This window comes from Podarcis melisellensis (assembly GCF_964234715.1).
Source record: "Podarcis melisellensis genome assembly, chromosome: 7".
Taxonomy (NCBI): Eukaryota; Metazoa; Chordata; class Lepidosauria; order Squamata; family Lacertidae; genus Podarcis; species Podarcis melisellensis.
The window spans coordinates 48,853,354-48,878,688 of NC_138539.1; the positions used below are offsets into that span (position 1 = coordinate 48,853,354).

Genomic DNA, 25,335 nt, shown 5'->3' on the forward strand with positions numbered 1-25,335 from the left:
GAACGCCCCTCCCCAAACACAATTTTATGAATTTTTATAAACGCAAAGGGTATTTAACTGTAACTACTTTTAGATGTTTTTAATTGTATTTGTTTATAAAATGTTTTAACTGTATTAGAATGTGTTTGCTTTGTTTTATTTTTAAATTGTGTATCTCTTTGCTGCCCTGGATTCTTTGGGGGCTAACATTTTTAACAACAGTTCATTTTAAAGACTTATTTATTTATTTATTTATTTATTACAGAAAACCTTTTCACCCCAACACTTAAATATGCACTTGAACCCATAAAACGAAGCCAAAAGTGACAAAACCAAAGCATGCTTTGCTAAAACAAAAATGCCTTAGTTATAGCAGTGTCCAAAGTAAACTTTTGACTATGCGTAACATTCTTTTACAAAATAAACTCTAGACTTTTGCCAGCAATAACCTATATACTGATGTGGTATTAAAAGAAACTTGGACGCTTGAACTGGGAGACAAACTGTCAACCAACCACTAATTGGATTTTATGATGTGAGTCACAGCTTAGCAATTTCCTAGAATTTAATCACAGCGCACCCAAAAAGATCAATTAAAGAACAGCCTCAGAATTTGTTAAAGCCCTGTGTAGCGTGGGGCAAAACAATGATCTCAGTAAGTTCACCAGAGAATTTTATGAATGAACAAAGAAAGTATTTTTAATGATAAAGGCAAGATTCATTTCATTCCCTTTCATTGTTTTTTGAGTAGCAACTAAGCTTTTTAAGTGAGCTATTAGACTCTGAGAATATAGTGTTTGCTGCTGTTTACTGATTTTATACATGGATGTGAGTACTTTCTGCAGTGAGTAAGCAGAAGGTATAACAATTTGGGCTACTCCTAGATGGGAGATGGAGTACAATTTTGTATGCCAGACCTGTATTTATTTACTACACTTATACTCTCCCTTCCTCAAAGAGTCAAAAGTGGCTTACATACAAAGCCCATGTTGTCTCCTACCCACAAAACTTTCAGGACCAGAGTGACTTCACCTAAGCAACTCAAGATCATCCTGTGGGGCAAACATAGCCCACGGTTCTTAAGACTTCCCAGTGAAGTACAAGACGAGAGAAGTTTATCACAAATTATGAACTTACAATTAAGCACAGTAACATCAGAATTTTACCCCTCGCCATAAAAAACACCAACATCCAAATAATGTTTATACTCTTCTGGCACAAAATATTGTCTAGGTTTTTAAAATTTGTCTTTCAGTCATATAATCTGTTTCAGGACTTGCTACACCAATTCACAGTGGTTTTAGGCAGGCTCCTAACGACTGAGCAGATGAAACCAATAGTGCGCCCAAAAGTCAAGAAGGTGGTTTCTACACGTGCTGTAGAGGAAAATGAGGGGTAGATGGGTTCGTCAACCTTGGAAGATAACCCATCTAGGAGAAGGAAAACTCTGATCCTAAATTTCTGCTGTCTTGTGGGACATCTTATGGGAGGAGGCTAAGGAGTAAGCCCTACACAAATCCAGAGTAGAGGCCCTAAGACGGTTGGGTGGCGCCTTGTACACTTCCTTCATGCAGCTCCTGCAGTCAAACTGATGCCAAACATATTGCTTTGCTTCCCTTTGGACCACATCAGCAAGGCCCTGTCGTCTTGGCAGCCCAGGACCTCCATACACACTGCTCAGGCTTGCGCCCCAGGATAAGTCACTTGGATGCTGCTAATTGCAGGTGTTTGACTTCACTCCCAGAGGCGCACTCCACTGTCTCTCAAGACAGACAGATGCCAACAACAAGGTACAGTGAAGTGAAAACAGTGTAATATTAAGCCCTGTGGGAATCCTTCATGTGTGGGTACTGAACCCATGGTGCAAGTGTTACACTATATGGTACAGTTTAGAGGTGTATGGGAACTGTACTTAGTTTATCTATCCTTTGCAAAGGGAAAATAGTCCTCTTAATCTCATGTCTTTATTCTTTGAACCCAGGCACACCCACTTTTTACATATAGGGCACTGAAGAAGGGGCAGAAACAATTCTAGAATGACTGCAGATTATAGCTTATTAATATTCTCTGTCTTTTCATTCATGCAATATGTTTAGCTGTTTCTTAATGTGTGTTTGGATGGTTCATCTGCTGGTGTAATACAAAGATCAAAGGACACATTTGTTAAATAAGTAGAATACTGATAGATAGATAGATGATAGATAGATAGATAGATGATAGATAGATAGATGATAGATAGATGATAGATAGATGATAGATTAGATAGATAGATAGATAGATAGATAGATAGATAGATAGATAGATAGATAAATGTAATCTGGCAAACAATGTTTCCATGTAATATTGTTAAAATTGGCTTGTTTGCACTTCAACAGCACCACTGTGAACAGCCTTTGCTCTCTGGATGCAATTATTAATTATAAAAAAGAACTTTACCATCCTGCTCCAGCATGGTGGAAATACTTTGTCAATATAACAGCAATAGAATCTATTAGGGTCTCAAACAAGTATTTTTTTTGGGGGGGGGGGAGGAGAAAATACTACTCATAGTTGTCTGCACATGCATGACCATTAAAAGCCTTCTGGATGCACTACATGCTTGATATTTTATGGACAACATCTGAGTTGATAACAGATCATTTACCACCATTCAAATGGAAAGACATAAATCAGCACCTTTTAACCATCTTCCCAACACTCTCTCATGCACAAACAAGATAAGCCAGCCTACTGAACTCTTAGCATGTTCTCTCTTCTCAAGAACTGCTAGTACTTTGCCATAAAATTGCATAACTGCCAGAGTTACACACACACACACACTAAATAATTTGATCCTAGACTCAGATCTCTTTTAATCAACTGGATTTCTAACTATAGATTCCATTCCCAACCATAAATTCACACCCTGCTGTGACTTAAAGGAAACACTATTCCATCTCACCCAAGACTAATTAGGTGTTTGGGACACCTTCAGTGTTTTCATCCCAAAATACGTTGATGGAAATGTGGAAAGTTGGGCTGTCAGTAGCTCAATTTTGTCACACACGCACACACGTACCAACACAATACCTGTGGCACTTTCAGCTCCTTGCCACTACTATTACCAGTGCTCTCCAGTTGCTTCTCTTCTGGATGAGGAACAGGCATTAGCATTTGCTCATTTGCCCACTCACTCTCTTGAGCCCAATAGGATGGCAATGGAAGGCAGTCAGAGAGGAGGATCGGTAGCATGTGCTGCTGCCAATCCACTGCACCCAGGGGAGAGTGCAATTGCCAGATGGGTCTGAAAAGGAAGTAAGTGGAAAGGAATCTGGTAACAGCAATGATAGAAGGAGCAGTCTCAGCCATCCAGCAGAAATTCTGTGAGGCTTCAGTAGGCTGTGTATTAAGATCAGACTGGATAAGTTTGAACAAAGTTTAATCTAAAAAATACAGTGATTGGTGCAGAGGGGGTTTGATAAAACAGTCAGTTGGTCTTCGGTATGGACACATTCCCCTTGAAGGACAGGTTTGCAGTATGGGACTATTCATGGCTCCAGCAATGCTACAAGGCAGCTGTGACCTAGAATGCATTTAACCAATTTCTGCTGAGTTGCCAGCTGCACTCAGTGCTGTAAGACAGACAGGGCTACTATCATCTATGCTCTGACAACTTCTAGATTAGACGATTATTGGTTTTGCTAAAAGTTCAAGAAACTCCAAACACCAAAATCAGAAAAGCTAGTCCTCCAAAAATGTACCATTTAACAATCAGTTTAGCAATGAAGGCAAAGACAATTAATTCAAACATTTCTGGAAGATCCAGATTGTGAAGAACAATTACTGTTTTAGTAACTATTACCCAGAACTGATTAATGGACCTGCACCATTACAGAAACTCTTAATAACAAGCTCTGGTTTTATTTATTTTTTTCTTTGTTTTTATACTTTAACAGTGCAAAACACAAGCACTCTGATTATTTATTTATTCTTATTAAATTTATATTCAGCTCTTTCTCATAAAGGAACCTTGTTGAAGAGTCTTATGTCAGAAAATTGCACACATACTGTGTGTATGTACTGAGATTTGGTCCAACTTAGGTCTGACTCTAAATAGATATATTTGAAATCAGGACAGCCCACACAAGAAGTCTCTGTCCTCTGGTGCTTCAGGGCACAATAACCGTCTCTGTGATCAATGCAATTTCCGCATAGCACTGAAGGAAGCAGAAGTCATGCTAGGCTGAAGAAGAAAGGACCACAGCCTTAAATGCCATTCTCCCCTACTGCCTTGGAACTGGACAGCTACCACCTCTGAGGAAGCCAATCTCATCCTTCAAAAGTATTTTGCAACATGTAAGCAACTTCTGTTCTCAGATGATTTTCAAGAGGACTCTTATTTGAGATTCAAAGATCACCAGATTTCCCCAAACTCATTGCAAGTTATACAACTTCAACAGAAACTAAATGGCTGAAAATTGTTACACGTGTATTCAGGATTCCAAACATTCTAGAGAGTTTCTATGAGACAGGAAAAATAGTGATCTATCTCACAGACTTGGCAGGTGGATGAACAAGAGAATTTTAAAAGTATCTTCATAATTAGAAGTGGGATATAAATGGTGAATTCCAGAGCAGATCCATGGAAATTAATCAAACCTTTCTGATGCAGTGCAGCATGTGCCTCTTGTATCAAATATGCCTGTGAAATGCCCATACACACCATTTATATGAGCAGTGCTACTTCAAAGTGCATTTACGCTTGTAGCCTACTTTTTTTGGTTTTATATATCTGTATCTTAAAAACAGTTCCACATCAAGTCAAGCCTGTACAACCTGCAACTCACCAAGCAGAATGCAGCCCACCAGCTGTGTATGGCAGCCAACCAAAAGGTCTCACTAAACCTCTCAATTTCCTTGCTTCCCTGGTACACTTAAGAACAGGGTGATCACTAAGCACATGGCAGAACAGAATACACGGCTGGTGGGCCCAGTTCACAAAATGCAAGCATGCATTTCAACATCCAAACTTTAGGCTGTATTAAACAAACTTTTACTCAGAGTAGACCCATTGATATTAATAGCCATCACTCACCTTGAACCATTAATTTCAGTGGGTCTACTCTGAATGAAATTTAGTTGAATACAACAGAACCTATTATTTAATTTAGCCTTGAGCATGTAACAATTTGTGGTTTTAAATAGGGTTAGGGGTCATTCTATTCTGCAGACAACTTTCGATCCAGCCTTAGTTTTCCTCCTCAGTGTGATTTAAAAGAAGCAAGAATATCCAAATTTCATCTGAATGCTGTATCTCCCTAAGTACCTGGGGGAAATGGAGGGGAGTGCTTAAAATCAAATGCCTAGTGTGGTACCATGGTCAAATAAATACAGTACAGCTTTCATTCATTCGTGTTCCCTTCTGAACTAACTAGGAGAGGTTCACGGCAAAAACTAAATAGGTTGGGAATTTTCACTAGGGTATAATGTCTGAATCATTTCAGAGAGTGAGAGGAGCAGTTTCTCATTTGAGAAATATAAAGATGTGACCACAGCCATTTTCTTCATTGCCCACTTCAGATGTAGAACAAGATCAATGTTGTTTGCAACAAAGTATGGGAGAGGTGAGCCTTCAAGCAAGAGAAATAAGCTGTGAATAAATATAGTCTATTTATTTATTTAAGAGGAAGGAAGTTTACCACAGCAGACAAATTTCAACTAGCACCAACTAGACAGTCTTCTAACAGTGAAGAGATTTATGGCACTGAAAGCAGTGCGACAACAAATGGTGGCATTGTCACAGTTCAGCTTGCTTGCCAATAGTGTACTGAGCCCTTTTAAAGAGCTCCTTCAGACATGTTCCTGGCTAGCTGCAGTACTGTCTACATGGTCAATCCAGACTCTCTTGCATATTCTTCAGCAAGGCCGTATCAACAGCCAGATAATGGGAAACGGCTGCAACTACTTTTTTGAAAGAACTAAAAACCTGGCAAAGTTTACAGTGGAATGCATCTTGCCTTTATGTTGAGCGTAATAACAAAAATATATACCTAATGATGTAGTGGATCACCCTCCCCGCTTTTTATGATGACATAATAAAACACAATTGTTTAAACTATAGTACTATTTAAAAGGGGAGGCCCAACAAAGTGTTCTAATGAAAAACAGATGTATGTAGTTCTGTGTCTGCTACCATTTTATTTTTCAATATCTAAAAATGCCAACAAGTCACATTAACTTCCCCCTTTGCTCACCCTTGAGTATGCTACCATCCCCTGCACACAATCCAGACTCCTTCCAACACAGCACAATTAACTGAAATGCAAGTGATAGTCTTCCTTTTCTTTGCTTTTTTAGATAAATGAAATACAAAGAGCCCTTCATGTGTTATCAGTACGATCTAAGCTGCTGCACAGCTACTGAGGACATAACTAGTTGCTGTGTACTATCAATCTTTCCCTGTAAAAATACACATAGAGATGCTGGCCTTATTGCTGATAGCGTAGGTTAGCATCTGTAGTGATATCACACACAATCTACTGTGTATTAGCAGTGGCAGCCCCCGCCAAAGCCTAGCTTACTGGGGTTGCGTGGCAGGGGACGACAAGGTGCCCATGGGGTGCTGTTCCATAGGATTCCAAAGCCCAAGGCAGCTGCTTCAGTCTACCTCATTGAGCATGTCAGCTCTGTGTAATGGACCCATATGAAGACACACTGCATCTTGTAAAATCACTGGGAAAAGATGGAGGGAAAGTTTAGACCTTCCCTGAAAACTGTTCACAGTTTCCTAAAAAGGTCCACACCCGTTTTTAAGAATCACTGCTATAAAAGCATGCACTCATTTAAAGTATTTTTTCATTCCTACTTTGGAAAAGTGTTGTTTTTCAAAACTACCATACTGCTACCACTCAGGTATGGAACACTTCAATTGTGAAGAACACACACCTCTGATCATGAACCATTCCCACACCACTGAGTAACAACTCTACACAAACATACACAGAATGGACTGAGGCATATCTGAGAGGCTTTCAGGCAGACTTGTGCTCTGCCAACTCTTATTTAAATAATAATAATTACCCAAATATTTGAGGTACTACTAGGAAAGCAATTAAAAAGGCTGGGGTGACTTCACTGCCCCATCTTCATCTTGTTTTTCTGTAAGATATAAACTTACGGGGGGAAACTGTCTTTTGTGCTGCCTAAAAGCGGATCCTGTGATAAAAAATGGGCTGAATGTGGAGTGAATTGCCCCTGGTGGTAATTTTTATTCCACTGTTGGTTTGCAATTTGAGAGTTATGTGAATTAAAGGTTCAGGGTGAAGCAAACTTTTGAAGATCTACCCTTAAATCAATTACTGCAGCAACTGGGATTTAATAGTAATATTAAAATAAAGAACTCAGAGTATTTAAACTCTTTAAATCAGCCAGATCTGTAGTTTTCATATGTGAGAAGTATTGCAAGTAAATAGGAAGACAGGGAAATTCATGCACGCAAATGAGAAATCCAGGTGCAATGGAAAATAAGAGGAGAAACAGCTGTTTGTAGAAGAACAAAATGGCACAGGAAGGAAGAGAAAAGTGAAGATCAACGAAGTACAGTTTTAACATTAAGTAGCCCAGGGAAATCATCACCTTCCAAAATCTACATCAGACTGGAGGAAAAAGAAATAATTTAAGGAAGAATTAAATTAAGCGAACTGTATAAAGCCTAGTTACCCGAATAAACTAGTGAGTGATGGGAATAAAAATAGTGCAAAGGCTAAACAGAAGCATGCAGAAAAGCACAGGAAGTCAGGAAGGTAGAAAGCAGTGTTTCCTCCCTCATTTATTTTATAGCAAGTTTGCTTTGTGAACATTTGACTGTGATTCACCACTGAGGTATGGCAACTTCAGAAATAACAATAACAAATAACCCCACTTCCTGTTCCTTTTGAGACAGACAGAATGTGTGTGCTCATGTGTTATAAAAGCACACACATGTATGGGAAGACTTCACAATAACTGTTTTCACACGAGTATCTCTGACACAGTCTGCAGCATAAAACCAGGACCAAATCACAGTTCATCACACAAGCAGTAAGATAATAGTGACTGTAATATTAATTTGGATGCAATAAACGCAGGTTCAAACCTTAGCTAAAAAGTTTACTAGGTTACCCTAGGCAAGCCACTAACTTCCAGTGTAATCCTTTACACAGGATTAAAGGTAAAGGGACCCCTGACCATTAGGTCCAGTCGTGACCGACTCTGGGGTTGCAGTGTTCATCTCGCTTTATTGGCCGAGGGAGCCGGCGTACAGCGTCCGGGTCATGTGGCCAGCATGACTGAGCTGCTTCTGGCGAACCAGAGCAGTGCACGGAAACGCCGTTTACCTTCCCGCCGCAGCAGTACCTATTTATCTACTTGCACTTTGACATGCTTTCGAACTGCTAGGTTGGCAGGAGCAGGGACCGAGCAACGGGAGCTCACCCCATCATGGGGATTTGAACCGCCGACCTTCTGATCGGCAAGTCCTAGGCTCTGTGGTTTAACCCACAGCACCACCCATGTCCCTATCCACAGGATTGTTATTAGGTTAAAATAGCTTTGAGCTTCTGCAAAGAAAGTATGTGAAAACACTGGCAGTGTATCTAGGAACAGGCATGTGCAGGGGGTGGAGAGTAGGGTATTCTTGCCTTGGAGGGTTAAGGTGGCCGGGCCCCCCCACCAGGAACCAGCTGCTTTTTTAGTTTCAGTTTATAACTTTATTCTAACTAGACTTCCACCCTGCACCTCAGACAAGCTTTGCAAGGGCTTGCCTAGGATTGGGCAGGTAATTGGGTACAATTCACCTTTGGCTAGAGAGCTAGTTTGAATATACAGTGGTACCTCAGGTTACAAACACCTCGGGTTACAAACGCTTTGGGTTACAGACTCCGCTAACCCAAAGGTAGTACCTCGGGTTAAGAACTTTACCTCAGGATAAGAACAGAAATCGCACACAGGTGGCGTGGTGGCAGCGGGAGGCCCTATTAGCTAAAGTGGTACCTCAGGTTAAGAATGGTTTCAGGTTAAGAACAGACCTCCAGAATGAAATAGGTACCACTGTAGTAAGAATGCTCATTTTCCACCCAAAATGTGGCACTACAGAAAACATTGAAAATAGTCAAGACAGATGCACAAAAGTCCAGATCTAGTAGTATTCACTAGACAATCTGATACAATGGGCTGAAACTGGATTTTGAATCCCTTCCCCTTGAAGGGATATTAGGAACCAGAAAGCTTGGGTGGCGCATATTCCTTCTATGACAAAAACTAAAATTGCTGCTGCCTGCGACTTCCTTTTAAGAGTGGATGCCAAGTTACTACGGTAACTAATGAGTGATATCTGGGCCCAAAGCTTTCTAGAGAAATGAAAGCTGTCCCTCAACACTGATGAGCATTGCCCAGATGGATTATCTGAAAGTAAAGTTAGCCAGTATAAAACATTAAAAGAAAATAGTACTGTATTAAAATTCTGAGCTAGAAGATTAAGGATGGCTGTCAAACATTAGTAGTGTTTTGCTTACAGAGAATTGCGGTGTTTAGGATGTCAATCATCCTTCCTGCACAGAAAGGGCCAGAAAAGAAATCACATAAAATGAAGATCATAAAAAGATTTTGAATCAGAAAACTGCACCCATATTCCCCTTAAGGTGCTCAATCTAGCCACTCATCTGTCATATTTACCATTTTAAGAGACACTTTAGCCCACATCTAGACATTTACTGTTGGATTTTTGTTTGGTCTTTTGCTCCGTTCTTATAATTTTTCTGTAATAAAAAGTGTCTGACAGATTTAGCAACATTGTGAATTTCTAACACATAGAACCTTTCATTTTTCGCTTCTGTATTTTACTTGCAAAAGCTCACCAGGAACTAAGTCCACACATTTATTATAGGAACCTTTCAAAGCACACAAAGAATAATACACTGTTTCCCCCTTCACATCGGTCTTCTTAAATGCATTGTCAAAAAAGGAGAAGTACAGTATAGGTTTCCCCCATGAGTGAAATATCATGGATTGACTGCATGATCCTATTCTATATCTCTCAAGGCTGAATTCTCTTGCTGCTGCTTCCGAGTTTGGCAGTCTGGGGAGTGCTGTAGGACAGGGCCTGTCCCACAAAGGTTATTAAAAGTAATTGAGCAAATCTTCACTACTACAGTAGACTGTGTGCAAACACATAGTGTGCAATGCCTGTCAGCTTCCAATACTTTCTCAAAGAGTGCATGTGAGTTAAACAAAGACGTTAATAAGTTTTGTTTATTTGTTTAATCCAATGTTATGCTGACAGACAATTACAGTGGTACCTCGGGTTACATACGCTTCAGGTTACATACGCTTCAGGTTACAGACTCCGCTAACCCAGAAATAGTGCTTCACGTTAAGAACTTTGCTTCAGGATGAGAACAGAAATTGTGCTCCGGTGGCGGCATGGCGGCAGCGGGAGGCCCCATTAGTTAAAATGGTGCTTCAGGTTAAGAACGGACCTCCGGAACAAATTAAGTACTTAACCCGAGGTACCACTGTATTATTTTCTACCTTAGACATGAACATGCAGAGTTAAGCCAGTGGGGGGTTAAAAAAGTACAAGAACTAAGCTAATTAAGTTTTACCTTGATTCTTAGTGAAAGGCAGCGCACACAACATAAAGTGTGGAAAAGGAAACTGGGGGTATAATTCAATGTCATGTATTTCAGCTTGCCAGATGGAACAGTCCCCCGCTCCCTGCACAGTTCTGAGGGTTCTCTCAGCCTCCTACCTACAACCCAATTTCAGAGGCGTGGAAGGAGGAGAAGGGAAAACTTCATTGCACGAACAGAAGTCATTTACTCAGGGCTTCTGCTGATGAGTCTTGTCCAGTGAATCCTGCCCTTTAGTTCAAAAATACATGAATATTTTGCTTATTCAACAGAAATTAAAGGCAAAAAGTGCCATTTAAATAAGTCTAGTTCATTCATTTCAATGGATATACTATGAGTAAAACTTAATTGAATGCCATCCAAAGAAACTGGATTAATCAAACTGTAATTACTTACTGAAGTGTTTGGTTTGTCCATAGTTTCATTTCTCTCTCAGATATATAGCCCACTATTTTAAAAAAGGGGTTTCTGTAGCAACTTAATTTTTCAGTTGCATCTATCTGTACTTTTTTTAAAAGCCAGAAACAGGCTTACCTTGCATTGTTGTTTTTGTAGGTTCCGAAAAAAGAGGAATGAGTAGCAGGTAGATGAGGTAGACAAATGAGAGTCCATTGTAGCGGAACGCACATGCTGTAGAGAGAAAAAGAGAAATGCAGGGGGGAAAGTGGATTAATGCTAATATTTCAGGGAAATGATTGCACATTCATCTGACCAGTGTATTGACATACATTGCATTTCCATTACATTAATTTGATCTACATTGAAGTGCATTTTTCTTTTATTGTATTTTATGTCTAAGCTCTTACATTTTGTAAATTTATTAGGCAGTCTTAATACAGAAGTGATTAATAAACTAACTTATTATCATTACCATCCACAGTGTAGGGTTATCAAGGTGACTGCAGCAAAAGGAAAAGAAAAAGACAATATACCTGCACACAGATTATGCCTTTTAAAATGAGAATATAACAAAATCCACAAACAACCAATTAAAAACACAGGTAATTTTGACTCAGAACTCATCTCTCATTTAATAATTAATGGCTAGAGAATGGGTAGGCAAACTAAGGCCCGGGGGCCAGATCTAGCCCAATTGCCTTCTAAATCCGGCCCACGGACGTTCTGGGAATCAGCGTGTTTTTACATGAGTAGAATGTGTCCTTTTATTTAAAATGCAGCTCTGGGTTATTTGTGGGGCATAGGAATTTATTCATTTTTTTTCTTCAAAATATAGTCCGGCCCCCCACAAGGTCTGAGGGACATTGGACTGGCCCCCTGCTGAAAAAGTTTGCTGACCCCTAGGCTAGAGCAAGAAGCTGACTGTATTTTCTATGATCGTAGGGTTGGAATTTGCTATTAAGATCTGCTATAAGAAAATTCATCTGAGTTCCCCATGTGTAGACAAAGTACTGGGAAGATAACATTTTGATTGAGCTGTTTTTGCAAGGACAAACGTTCAAGTGCCAGGGCAGCCCTGTAAATTGACCTTCCATAATTTCTAATGACGAAACATTTACGCTAACCATTGAAGGCCCTCTTCTGTGTCTAGGAACATTCAATTATGCTCAATACCTAGCAGGTCAATAATCAATGCTATATTGTAGTCCAAAGAACAGAAGTGACCAAACCATAAGTAAGGATGGCATTATGATTTGGAGAAAATATATGACTTCACAGTGAGCTATATCACGAATTTATTGTATGAATTCAGAAGAGTTGTTATTAAGCCCTGTGGCTTATTAGAGAAATTGGAAAACTGAATCACCCACCAAGATAATTAAATAAAGCTTTCTCCTAAAGTGATTTGTGCCTCAAAATGCATTTAACACATTATTAGTACTCAAAGCTTTTAATCTAAAGGCCGTATGCACAACAGGATCATCCTTTTATCTCTCTACTGACTGCAGTGCTCAGTACTGCTACTGTAGAAACTTTTCATCCAGTGGGCGTGATGGGTTTACAACTGGAAAGGAGAAATCCAAAACAAGTTTATTTCATGTGCAAACAACCTCTGCACATGCAAGGAGGTCTTGGGATTGAAGCCAAAGTGTTAGCTGTAGTCAAAAGTTGTGCAAATACACACAAAATCATGCAAACATATGAACACAAATCAGGCTTTATCAATTTTCTTTTTCTTTTTCTACATGTTGGAAAGCAACATTCATTTAATCAAAACACACACACAGCTTAACCCACATAGAATTATGTAAGTACATCCCAGTATACTAGTGCTTCTCCTGTAGCAGCAGTTCTAAGTCAACCTTTTATTCACAAACAAGAAATAAGTTAATTGTACAGTGGGGCAAAACAACAGACAGTTCAAAGTTTTATTTTTTATGGTCAGTATTGCACAAAAATAATATACTTAAAGCCAAAGGGCATATTTTTTTCATTGTCATTATTGTATTTTCCCTTTAAGAATATTGGTCAGTGAGACACTGAATCAAGCAGAAGTTTCAGTATATCAATAAATATGTGTCTCTGGGCTGTTCTGTATGGCAAAAATATGGGGGGGGGGAAATTAAGAGAAGGAAAAAAGCCAGCTTCCATCTAACGACATGGCAGATGTTGAAATGTTATGAGGCCTACCACATTCAGCCTTTTCTCGTCAGATAAGCCAAATGCAGAGGTGTCAGTGCATATTTTTATTTATTTTCACAAAAACGTAACTCTCCTCACTTAAATCAATAATATATCTCATAACTGAAAATCAGGTTTAAATCTCAAAAACAATTCCTTGCAGAAATTAAGAGGTGGTAAACTAAAGTTGACATCTTTTGTTAATGTTTAGTAACATTAGACCAGTGTTACCATTTCACTACTCTCATTCTTGTAATGAACCTATTTTGATCAATGAACCTATTTTGATCATCACAGAAACAGCTTCAAAAGCATCTGAGGCAACATTTAAATTATAAATTGAGTGGACATAATTATGCAAGTCCAGACAACAGAACGGAACATCACACATTAACATCCTAGTGTTAATTCCATGGGAAAGACCTATACATTCCGATTGCACTAATGTGGTTGGGTTATTTAAGTATTGACCTAGCCACATAGTAGAAATCAGACTTCGTCAGGATGCGGATGATGATGATGATGATAAAGGCCCCTTTTCTTAATGAGCAAAGACAGTTAACTTGTCCCCTCACCCCGCTACCAATTTTGCCTAGCAGCCAACAAAGGCATTTGCAAGTGGACACGGGTTTCCAAATATACTTTGTCTTCTTATCACATAAGAATACTTATAGGATCTGGAAACAAATGAGAAACTGCACATAGGGGCAGATTCTTTTTTTTAAAAAAAAAAAGCCCTCACGGGGATCCCTGGAAGAAGCAAGAAATCATAAGCTGCATAACTTGCCGTTTAGCACAAATGAAACTCCCTTCAAGTTGAGCAACACTTTACAGAATAATGTGCTGTATTGTTTTCCAACAAATATTACAAGAAGGAAACAGGGTCAAACTGTACATTAAGCAGGAATGGTGGATTTTGATTCCTTTCTGCAAAAGACGCCAGACACTTTAAATGACCTGACTGGAGATTGCAAGGAGAGATGTGGAATGGGGGGGGGGGGATAAAGGAAGAGTGAGGAAAGTATTCTTATTATAGCTATGTTGTATTATTGCCCATATGCAATAATGGTGTGTGAGAGGATATATGAAGTACCGTAACCAGGATAGGGGAGTTATAGGTCCTAGCAGAGTAAAGTCATTAATAGGGAAGTCAGGATCCTCTCCCCCCGTCATTTGACAATCCTATGAAAACCACTGCTACAATAAAGTAAGGATCATAGCTTTGTAACTGGTCACCAGAATGCATGCCCCAATTCAGCTTAATGTTAAGGCCGATATAAAGTCACTTTAAGCAATTGTTTAAAAAATGGAAAAACTGGGTAAAAATGCCTGGAAACAAACAAAGATAAATTCCGTCTTGCCAGTATGGGCAGAATTGTGCATGGCAATATATTTTCAAAGCATGTTAAGATGGAGAGAATTATTCTTGCAGAATTTGTTATTCTAATCCAGAGCTTTCTGAATTTTTCATGTTGGTGGCGCACTTTTTAGACATTATTTCGCGACACACTAATTCAGTTTTACTAGCAAAAAGGAGATTAGACTTATCCCTTTCCAGCCCCAGGAGGATCGTGTGGAGCATTCGCACAACACACCCACACACTGCAGTTAACACACAAACATGTTGCGACACACAGTTTGGAATGCTCTGTTCTAATCTGTTTAAATTTACAGGTAGCAAAAGGCTTGATTACATATTCCTCTGGAGCAAAGCCACTATAATCTAACTCAGGGGTAGTCAACCTTTTTATACCTACCACCCATGAATGCATCTTTCTTGATGGGAAAATTTCTTTACTGCTCACCAATGCTTGATGGAAGGAGGATTCAGCCTGTGCCATAGAACCCCCTACCACCCACCTAGAATGCTGAAACATCCGCTAGTGGGCGGTAGGGACCAGGTTGACAACCCCTGATCCATTATATATCCATTAAGAGGGCTGAGATTTAATTCAGGGAAATAGTGGAAGGGTTTAGTACACCAATAACGGAATTCCACCTTTGGGAGAAACAATGAAAAGAAAAGATTAATATTCATCACTTGCTGTTTTAGGAAATTTCCCTTCTTCACATAGCACAGAGTTAAATTATGGAATTCTTCCACAATATATGGTGGTGGCCATCAATTCATATAACTTTAAAGAAAGGGTTGGGCAAATTCATGGAGAATAATGCTATCAATGGCTACTAGTTCCAATAACTATGTGCTATTTTCAGGATCAGTAGCCCACCCACCAAATATATAAGCATGTATTTAGAGGTAGCAGAGAGGAGAGTGCTGCTTCTATCTCCCCAACTGAATCTCCCATCAAAAAGTGGGGCAAAATTACACACAGCCCACCCACAGAGCTTGCAGCTCTCACAAGGGAGCACCCATGATAATTTTTTTTAATTAAAAAAACCACCATACCCTTAAAAACAAAACAAAAAATCACGGCAAATATTTCATCATCTCCTTGCAAAAAATGTCCTTTAATATTAAAGCAATATATTATTCTATGTGGTAACATATTTAACACTTTTGAAAAATGAGATTAGTGAAAAAAATGCCATCGAGTAATCTCTGTGGGGGCAAATATACCTTTACACAGATTTTGTCCATGCATAAATTCTGACCTTTTTACTGAAATAGCCATTACTCGTTTTGAGTTCAGAATGCTGGATAACCAGCTGGTATAAATTAAAAGTAGCCTCATGGCACTGGCAGCAACTGTAAATCAGACTCCACAGCTGCCAAGACAAACATGCTCATGTATACCAGCTGACCCTGTAGATCTTTAACTAAACCCACTTACTGTGCCTCAGAGAGTACCACCACAATGAAGAGCTTCAGTGACTTGCTATCATCACAATCCCAATATCTGCATTTAACAAGAAGCAGGGAGGAGACTGCTTTCTTCAAGATGTCATACTTTGCTAATTATTTAATTCAGTATGAAAGGTTCACTCAGAAATGTTCCATAGAGTTCAAGTTCTGATGCACTCAGTTCAGCCCTTGCACGATTCAGAAATGAAGCAATAATTTTTATGGCTGTTTTTTAAGTAATTGGCAATAAGCTGAAAATGAATAGAATATTATTTATATCCAAAGACACTTATTCCACCTCCTTAGCGTCACCCCATATTGCCTCTACTCAAAAATGTTGCCATTGTTTAAAATTGTCACTTTTTCCCTCTCAGTTTTACTCCATCCCTGATTGACTCAAACCTCTGCTGGTGTTTAAAACTGCAATTATCCTCTGTGTCCCTCCTCCCTGATTTACTAAAACTTTTGCTGTTTAAACCACCACTTTCCCCATCAATATTCATCTCTTCTCATGCCATGGTCACTGGTGTTGTGCAACCTGCCTTCTTTGTTTGCTAACCCGATACCTGACACCACTCTGACTTCATGTAAATCCATGATTGTTATGAGGCACTACGAATCTTCCAACAGGGGTTGCACAATGACAGTCTTACATTTTATATGAAGGTTTCATCAAATGTTTGTGAGTGCTAGGTTTTGTGGTATATAGTTTATCAAAAAATAATAAAACCAAATTACTTTTTCACAATGATCTGCCAAGGTATCCCTTATATAAACTCAAATGTAGGTTTGCATTTATCATTAAAATGGTGTACTCCTTTCTAAGCAGCATAAATCATAACATGGGTTCATCAGTTCAGGAAACAGGTGGTCATGACTTGAGCAAAGATGAAAGCTCAACATGCAATCAGCCTACTAATTAGTAAGATAAGCTAGGAGATGTTTGGACTTTAAAGTGAACTATACACAAACCAGAAGAGCTCTTGATTAATTAATCCCTCACGCAACAGTCATTTCCACTTTCTCTCTCGTTGTACTTGCTATTTCAGTTAAGTCAGAAAAGGAGAAAGACATCAAAGAATTTTCTTGCCAAATACTTGTGCAGCTCACCTAAAATGCATAAGAACAACTCTGTTATGATTCCAAAACCACTAGAGATAAATTGATATGGGCATACATTTTTAAACTCATGACCCTTTCCTGCTCAGTGTATAGAAATGGCAGTGTTAGAAACTGAGATATTAAAACTAGGAGCTAAATGGCACCTTAAACAACAGAATGTCTAGGCGCACATATTTATACATAGAATATAATTAACTACAGCTAAAATATTATGTTCATTTTTCACATGGTCTAGTCCTTCCCCTGCCCACCCCCTAATATTCTTAAGAGGGTCTCTTCTCCAGTCTTCAGAGGGTAGCTGGAAGTGGGGAGCCAGCAAAAGGTCCTTCTTTCCTTCCACTCTGCAGTTTCCTTCCACTCTGAAATCTTAAGCGCAATACTGCGCCCAGAGCTCAAAAACTGCTCACCCTAATGAAATTCCCTGTCGCAAAATGTGCCTAGAACAATGGGAGTTTCAAACACTGAGAAAGGGATGGGTTGTAACAGGAATACAACCTACAGAAGGAGTGCATTACACCAAATAATACAGGACTTATTTTTTTAAAAAAAGGTTGTGGACATCTAATCAGCGTTAAACCTGAAAAACGCTGGAGATTTATACGCTGAACAAGAACACAGCAATGCCTTCTTGCTTTTAACTGACTAGCAAGTTTGAGGTTGAATACAAAGGTTTATTTGGAAAGTAACATGTGCATCATTTCCCAACACAGAAATGCAGAGATGGGAAAAGAGGCATCTGATGCACTTCTGCCAGTCATACAGCTTTTAATGATATGGAGGGCACTACAGGGAGGGGGAGGAGGGGAAGCAGTGAATCAGCAATTAATGGTTGTAAAGTAATAAATTTATTTTTATTTGTACCCCACCCTCATAACAACAATAATAAATTATTATTTGTACCCCGCCCTCCCCGGCCGGAGCCAGGCTCAGAGCGGCTAACATCATATAAATAATACAATATGCTCGATTACTTGAACTTTTCATTGCACTTGAACCAGCAAGAGAACAAACTAAGCCACTACTCAGCAACGTCAAAAACAAACAAACAAATAGGGACCCTATTTTGAACAGAAGGAACACTTGAGGGCCAACAACATAGGCTGTCCATGTCCACTCATGGGGGAGCCAAGATAAAAAATGGCTCTGAGGCAGTGACTCCAACTGAACTTGAGTTTGCGGCCCAAACCCAGAGCCCCTTGTTCAGATGTCCACAAACTACCTAGAAACCAGCAGATGATGGATATAGAGAAGAGTGATGAGTCTTTTTAAGAAGCTTTTGAAAGCAAGCCATCAGCTCATCTGCCACTGCCAGCCTGCTACCACATCATCCTCTAAGTTGACACGTCAAATGCCCCTGAAAATTCGTCATTCCCATTGCCAGGGGGACTGCATGTGAAAAAATGGCTGCACCCCCCCCCCCGGGCTCATAGGCAATGCCTTTTTGTTTTCTGTATGATAGCCCTGGAAGCAGACACTAATTTCCCAGGAGCACTTGAGGTTTTAAATTTCACTGTGCACGGTGTGACAGCCACAAGCAATAGCAGCCAAGCTGCCAGACCCATGGGCTCTCCTGGCTTCTTCCCAGCATGAGCACGTAGGCAATGACACACATCTGTTTTGCTAGAAAACAAAAATTGTGGAAGTAAGGCCTCCAGTTCCAATGGCTTTGAGGAAACATTCAGAGGGAAAACATTCCAGACTAATATAAGCAAAGTCATAGTTTGGACATGATACTGCTGTGAAACCCATGAAAAATAACTTTTTATTCCATTATTTTAGAAAATGCATAGGCATTAAAAACTTTAACCCAATGCTGCTAATTGAAATGCTGTGGTTTTTATACAGCAGATGTGTTTTGCTTAGTGGTTTCTAGGATCACCGTGTAGGATTCAATGGTGTTCGCTATTTCATGGCTAAGTGATGTTGATACAATGCACCCAAATCTCCACATCAATAGCACTAGATAGTGGTTGTTCTCCAAGGCCTAATAGCAAAAAATGCTGTATTTTATATAATTAGTGAATACACACTTCAGTTTAAGTTGGCTCAATATAAACTGCTAATCCACTCGCAAAGGGTGACAAAATGAGGACCTGATTATTTTGAACAAGGCCTGTGACACTATGCCCCAACACATTTTGCAAAGATTTCAATGAACAAAGAAAAATGTCAGCAAAATATCATTGACTTAAAGTAGCCATTAAGTGTGGCCAATTGCTGATGTGAGGGCATCGGTTGCAAACATTTGCAGATGCAATTGGGTCTCACTGACGCCAAAAGCAGAATTAGCAAACTCTCCACAGTGTAGGTATGATGAAAAAACACAGTCTTGCTTAGTAACAAGGAAGGTTTCAACAGGGACAAAATGTTCACCCAATTCAGATCCATACAGGGTTTTCTTTTTTCTTTATTGTAAATCTGGGGAATACTATTGATCCTTGATGCTGCTTGTGGTATTGTTGAGGGAGGTATATGATAAGGTATTAGAATAATACACAAAACATTGGTTTTTCACCCTCTATATGCCTTTCTCACAGGAAGGGGACATAACAAACAGACAAATAACAAACAACTTTAAACAGAATCTTGCAAGGTCAATTTATGGTTTTTGAGTTCTCTCAGTCATTCCAACTGGGGATAGAATTGAGTCCAAAAACCGTAAGAGCAAAAATAATAATTTGTCACAAAATTAAGGAACTGGGGTGGGGGTGGGGGTGGGAGTTACCACACTGCAATTCACACCTCATCATGGGAGGAAGACTGACACACACAAAAATTCCCCTGTTTAAAAAGATACCAAGAGCATGCTCCTGAGATCCAACCATCTCTCACTTCCAACAGTTAGGGCAAAGAATATTGACAGGAAGGTCAGAAAATAGCAGCTTCTAGAGCTCTATTTTTATCCTGTCATTTATATCCAAGTGCCTACTGCACATCTACTCAAAAGGATTCATGCATGAAAAGAAACACAACCAAAGGCTCCATCCAGATTATGGCTTCATGAAACACATACCTAATCCCTGGCAAGTCAGCTGTGATGCTTACATGAATATATAATAGTGACTATGTAGGTATGGGGGTCAATAGACAGAGAGCACTGCTTTTTCACGCAGACAATTTTCTGAACCTTCACACAAGTATATATCTTGTTTATGCAGGAGAATGAAAACAAAACCATGTGCTCTTTTTTAAGTGGTGGTTTTTTAAAAAAAATGTGAAAAAGGCACATCATCAAGTTTATAAATAGGCAAAATCAATCTCAGCACTTAAATTATTCCTGGAATGTGCTGGAAGAACTATCCTTATTTCTAAAGTCAAGGTAAATTATGGATTAGTATTTTGAAAACAATAGTAAATGAGACTAAGGCAAATCAGTCCCTTTGAATTTACTTCCGAGTGCATATATCTAAGATAATGTTGTAAATAATAGATCCAATTTTAATTTTGTGAATGTGTATGTAAGCATTCCAGTACTGTATCATGTCTGCTTTCTAGCTGAATAATGTGCTAAAGCACAACAAGAAAGCAAGTGCAGTCGTAACACTGAAGAGCAAACTGTCCTAATTGGTTTCATCAAGGCCAGTATCAGCACTAGGCATCCTTAAACAGATGTCAGAGTCCCAGCACTGCTCATCAGTAAGGCCGGATGGCCTGCAACACCAAGCAGTACTGGATGGATAGGTCTAGCCACCATTTTAATTTTCACAATGCTCTCAATGTAGCATTGTCAAAGGTACTGTTGCAAGCTGAAATGATCCCAAGATTCAGCACCACCACCAGGAAAGCTTGCATGCATCCAACAGCAGAAGAGATGGCCCACCACTTTGTTCACAGCCCCCTAAACATTTGGAGTGGCACTAAATCTCAACAATATAACACAAGGAAAGGAATATTGAACTTCTGTTAAGTAGAAATAAAAAACATGTTGTGCAAAAACATGTGAAACATCTGTGTGCTGTGGAAGGAAGGCTGTCTAATGAAGTGTTGCTAACTTTACAATATCACAATGAAAATTGCAGCAGGTACAGGCATACAAACACACTATACTTTATTGACTAAGCCTACATGCTTCTTCTGGACCATAAAGAAGGCTGATCGCAGAAGAATTGCTGCTTTTGAATTATGGTGCTGGAGGAGACTCTTGAGAGTCCCATGGACTGCAAGAAGATCAAACCTATCCATTCTTAAGGAAATCAGCCCTGAGTGCTCACTGGAAGGACAAATCGTGAAGCTGAGGCTCCAATACTTTGGCCACCTCATGAGAAGAGAAGACTCCCTGGAAAAGACCCTGATGTTGGGAAAGATGGAGGGCAAAAGGAGAAGGGGACAGAGGACGAGATGGTTGGATAGTGTTCTCGAAGCTACCAGCATGAGTTTGACCAAACTGCGGGAGGCAGTGGAAGACAGGAGTGCCTGGTGTGCTCTGGTCCATGGGGTCACGAAGAGTCGGACACGACTAAACGACTAAACAACAACAACATGCTTCTTCAAAGTGCTAAACAATGAAAAACAAACATGCAATAGTTTAATCTATTTCAATACTAACTAAACCACCACTGTTCACTGTCCACCATTGTTCCCTGTAATAATCCACTGTGACTGCTATGTATTTTCCATTGTTTGTCCCCATGAAATTTTAAGCTGGATAAACAGTGGCAGTTTAATTTCCATGTGGACAACCAGATACTTCCATGTGGACAACCAGATACTGCTTAGTACAACATACCACCTTCAATACTTTTTGAAAAAAACATGTCTAAGCTTAGTGGACTGAAACCAAAAGAAGTAGCTCATCTGTTGGTTAATAAAGAGGGGCAGAACTGATTCCAAAATAAGTATATTCAGCAAGAGTCCAAAAGACACACACACACACACACACACACACACACACATATGAGAGTGGAGGTATGGCCTGAGGTATAAAAAGGAGAGACACAAAATTGAGATTGATTATTACTAACAACATCCTGGCAGCTAGATGGAAGTCATATTCCCTGAGGCTTTTATAACTAGACAAGACACAGCACCAGAAAATGTACTGTAGGGGAAATAAAAAGTCTTGCATCAGCAGCAAAGACATATTGGATTATCGGATTGGTTTTGCCTATTTTTTGACTGCTTTAAATCTACAATAAGCTCTAAAAGGAAAATTATGGTATTTCATGGATTCCTAGACAGAAACATCAGTATGTCAGGATGATTGATGTGGTAGATTCTGTCAGTCAATAAAGTCTCAGTGGCAAACTAGTAAACATCTAGAAATCATACGCTCTAAATAATTTAACATTGGTTTAGTAGATCTGCCCTAATCTACATCAAAAGGAAAAGCCTACTTCTAATGGAATTTAAACAGGTTGCAGCATATAGATGAACTGTGAAAGCAACACATTTCAGGCATATGTGAGTGGGATTTCAAAGATAGGCATGACAAAGAAGAAAGACATAAGGACAACACAGCCTGGTGCAGTTACAAAAATAGGAGATTATATCCAATTGGTACATTGTCTCAGTTCACACATAATGCCAACCTAAACTGTGGTCTAACGTAAATTAGCAAGTGTACTGGTGCACATTTATAATAATAAGCATACATAAATCATATGTTACAAACCAATAATAAAGACACCTGTGAGAGAGCCCATCAATTATAAAAATTAAAATTTATAGACTTTATGTAAAATATGGTTTTCACTACAAAAGGTAATTGCCTCAGCTACATATTGTAGCTACATTATCAGCTACATATTGAATACATGTTATGTTTAGTGCTCCGGCAAATCTATATTGGTGTGTAGCCTCTTCAGGTCTCCCAACTAATATTTTTAACAATCCATTTTGTACAAATGACAAAGACGGACAGAAAAGCTTATGGCAGTTTCTCAAAGAATGTTACACCGTAGTTTAATTACAAACACGGGGAACTCTGGCTAGGATAAACTATGTGTTGTACCAACATGCTACACTTGTTTGCTCAAACCATAGCCAGGGTTTTTCCCAGTTCAGATAGAAGCAGATGCTTCTTATCTTACCCTTGTTACCATGAAAGTCTGCAGATCACTGCTGCTCATGTATATATGTCAATAAATCAGTGTATCAATGTACCAAATGATACATCAATATCTAAGGTTCCACAGCACTTTTTATGCAAAAAAATAAGCTTTCTGCATATATGTTATTTAGATTTTGAATTAACGACGCCACCTAGCCTATAAAATCAGAAAACTAATATTGAATCAGATAAGCATACAAGTCATCACAATCACATCTCTATGTAAAAATATATTGAGAAGCTTTGAGTATTTAACTTAGATATTCAACTGAAGCTTGAAGAATATTACATCTGTAACTTAATTTGCTGAACAAGCCAACTGACAGAAAGCATTTTTAAAAAAACCTCAGCTATAAACCTTGATAAAAAAAAATTACTTTGTCATCACTTTCTAATTTAGGCCCATAATATAGCTTGTTACATCAAAATTAACAAGTCAGGAAAACGTGTGACTCATGTTCAGAAGTATATGTAATATCTCAGCCTTGTAGAATGACATGTAAACAAGTGTGAAAGTTCTGTCCGATAAGCTTGCATGCTGCTTCAAGAGGCAATATGGATTAATAAAAGTCCTTGCTATTAATGCGACATGGACTAAACATGGAACCTTTAGGGCTGCAGCAACTATCCTCTGTTAATGCTGTATGGAGTTTTACTCTATTTTCACTTCACACCATAATTATTTGTCCCACAACCAAGAGTAAAGTGGGTCATATAATTCATGTACACTAGAGGATGAGAGAGAGAGATTTTTAAAGAATCATAGAAAGCTACTTAATTACTCAATAACAGTTTTAAAATAAAAAAGAATTCATACAAGATTAAATGCATGCAAAAGACTTTTAACATGAAATTAAGAGCAATTGTTACACATCCCCTCTAAAAAACAACATCATTATTACTGAAAACTGGATAGACCATTGATTTGGATGTGGAACTTTAAGTATAAACCTCTATTTACATTAAGCAGGTGAGGTTCAAGGCAATCTCAATAAACAACTAGTCTTTCTTAATGCTTTAAAGAAAAGTGGATTTTGCCAGACTTTTGAAGTCTATGTGCCTTTTTAAGTACATGTTTGAGACCTATTTCAATCTCATGCAGCTCATGCCACCCCCCACCCCAAACCACATGCAGCTCAACAACCAGGTATTATTGCTTAGAAAGTACACTGGTATGTTTGTTTATCAAGCACACAACAGGCCACAATACAATACAGGAACACAGGAATGCCATGCTGTGCAAGCCTTACCTAGCTCCTAATAGAAGCAACAATGACAATCAAAAAGACTTGATCATACAAGTCTTGCCAACATGCCAACTTCACCATGGCATGTTTCACTAAGTCAAACACACACCTGATGTTGTTGTTGTTGTTTTAACTTAAACAAAGCCAAGACAGGGAGTTCCCCTTGCCTTTGGGCAGGCAAAAAGGAAAGAAAGGAAAGGTTTCTTCCAAGGGAAGGAAGGAAAGCAGGCAGGAGGTCTGGCTGCAGTACATGTTAGCCTACAGGCACGAAATATTTGCAAGGAGTGCCAGGGGCGTAGGAAGGGTGTCCGGGCTGCCCCGGGTGTAATCCTGAAGGGGGTGACATTCGGCGCGCATCCCCCACCTGCAACTCCCCCAAGCCCAGCAAGCGGGCAAAGTGGTGAAGCAGCTGCTGTGGCCCTCCCCCTTCCCCCAGCTCACTATAGGCTTGGGAGTCACGGGGGGGGCACGCCGAATGTCAACCCCCTTCAGCCTTAAGAGGAGTGACATTCAGCGCCCCCCACACCAAGATCGACCCCCGGGGAGGTTTTCCCCCCGCCCCGGGTGTACAGCATGTGTGCCGTTCCGGGTGCTGGAGCACCCAGCTCTGCCACTGAGGAGTGCATGTCTCCTTTCTCATACAACCACACAGACACTTCAGGTTATGTGCTATCTGAGTGAGGAGGAACAGGTAGCACATTTTCAGCACTCTGTCTCCTAGTCCATTCACTATACACAATCTGGAGATAAAATACGCTTTTCCTTCAACAATTATGAAGGCCTACTTCAGTCTGAAATCTCTTGGAGAACTAGACAATGTTAAGAAACTAGGGTTGACAAAGTTGAGATGTTTTAAGGAAATTTGCCAAAATCTACACTTCCAACATGGGCTGCCATACATATAGA

The 25,335-nt window shown here is 39.4% G+C and overlaps 1 protein-coding gene across 5 annotated transcripts in view; it reads right to left on the minus strand.

Moving 5' to 3' along the window:
* Positions 1-25,335, minus strand: part of PIEZO2 (piezo type mechanosensitive ion channel component 2) — a 203,334-nt gene that overhangs the window by 152,469 nt on the left and 25,530 nt on the right. For all 5 annotated transcript variants that reach the window (XM_081917968.1, XM_081917965.1, XM_081917966.1 and 2 more), the window contains exon 2: positions 11,160-11,255. In XM_081917968.1, the coding sequence (XP_081774094.1) occupies positions 11,160-11,255 (96 nt within the window). The remainder of the gene's footprint in view (positions 1-11,159; positions 11,256-25,335) is intronic.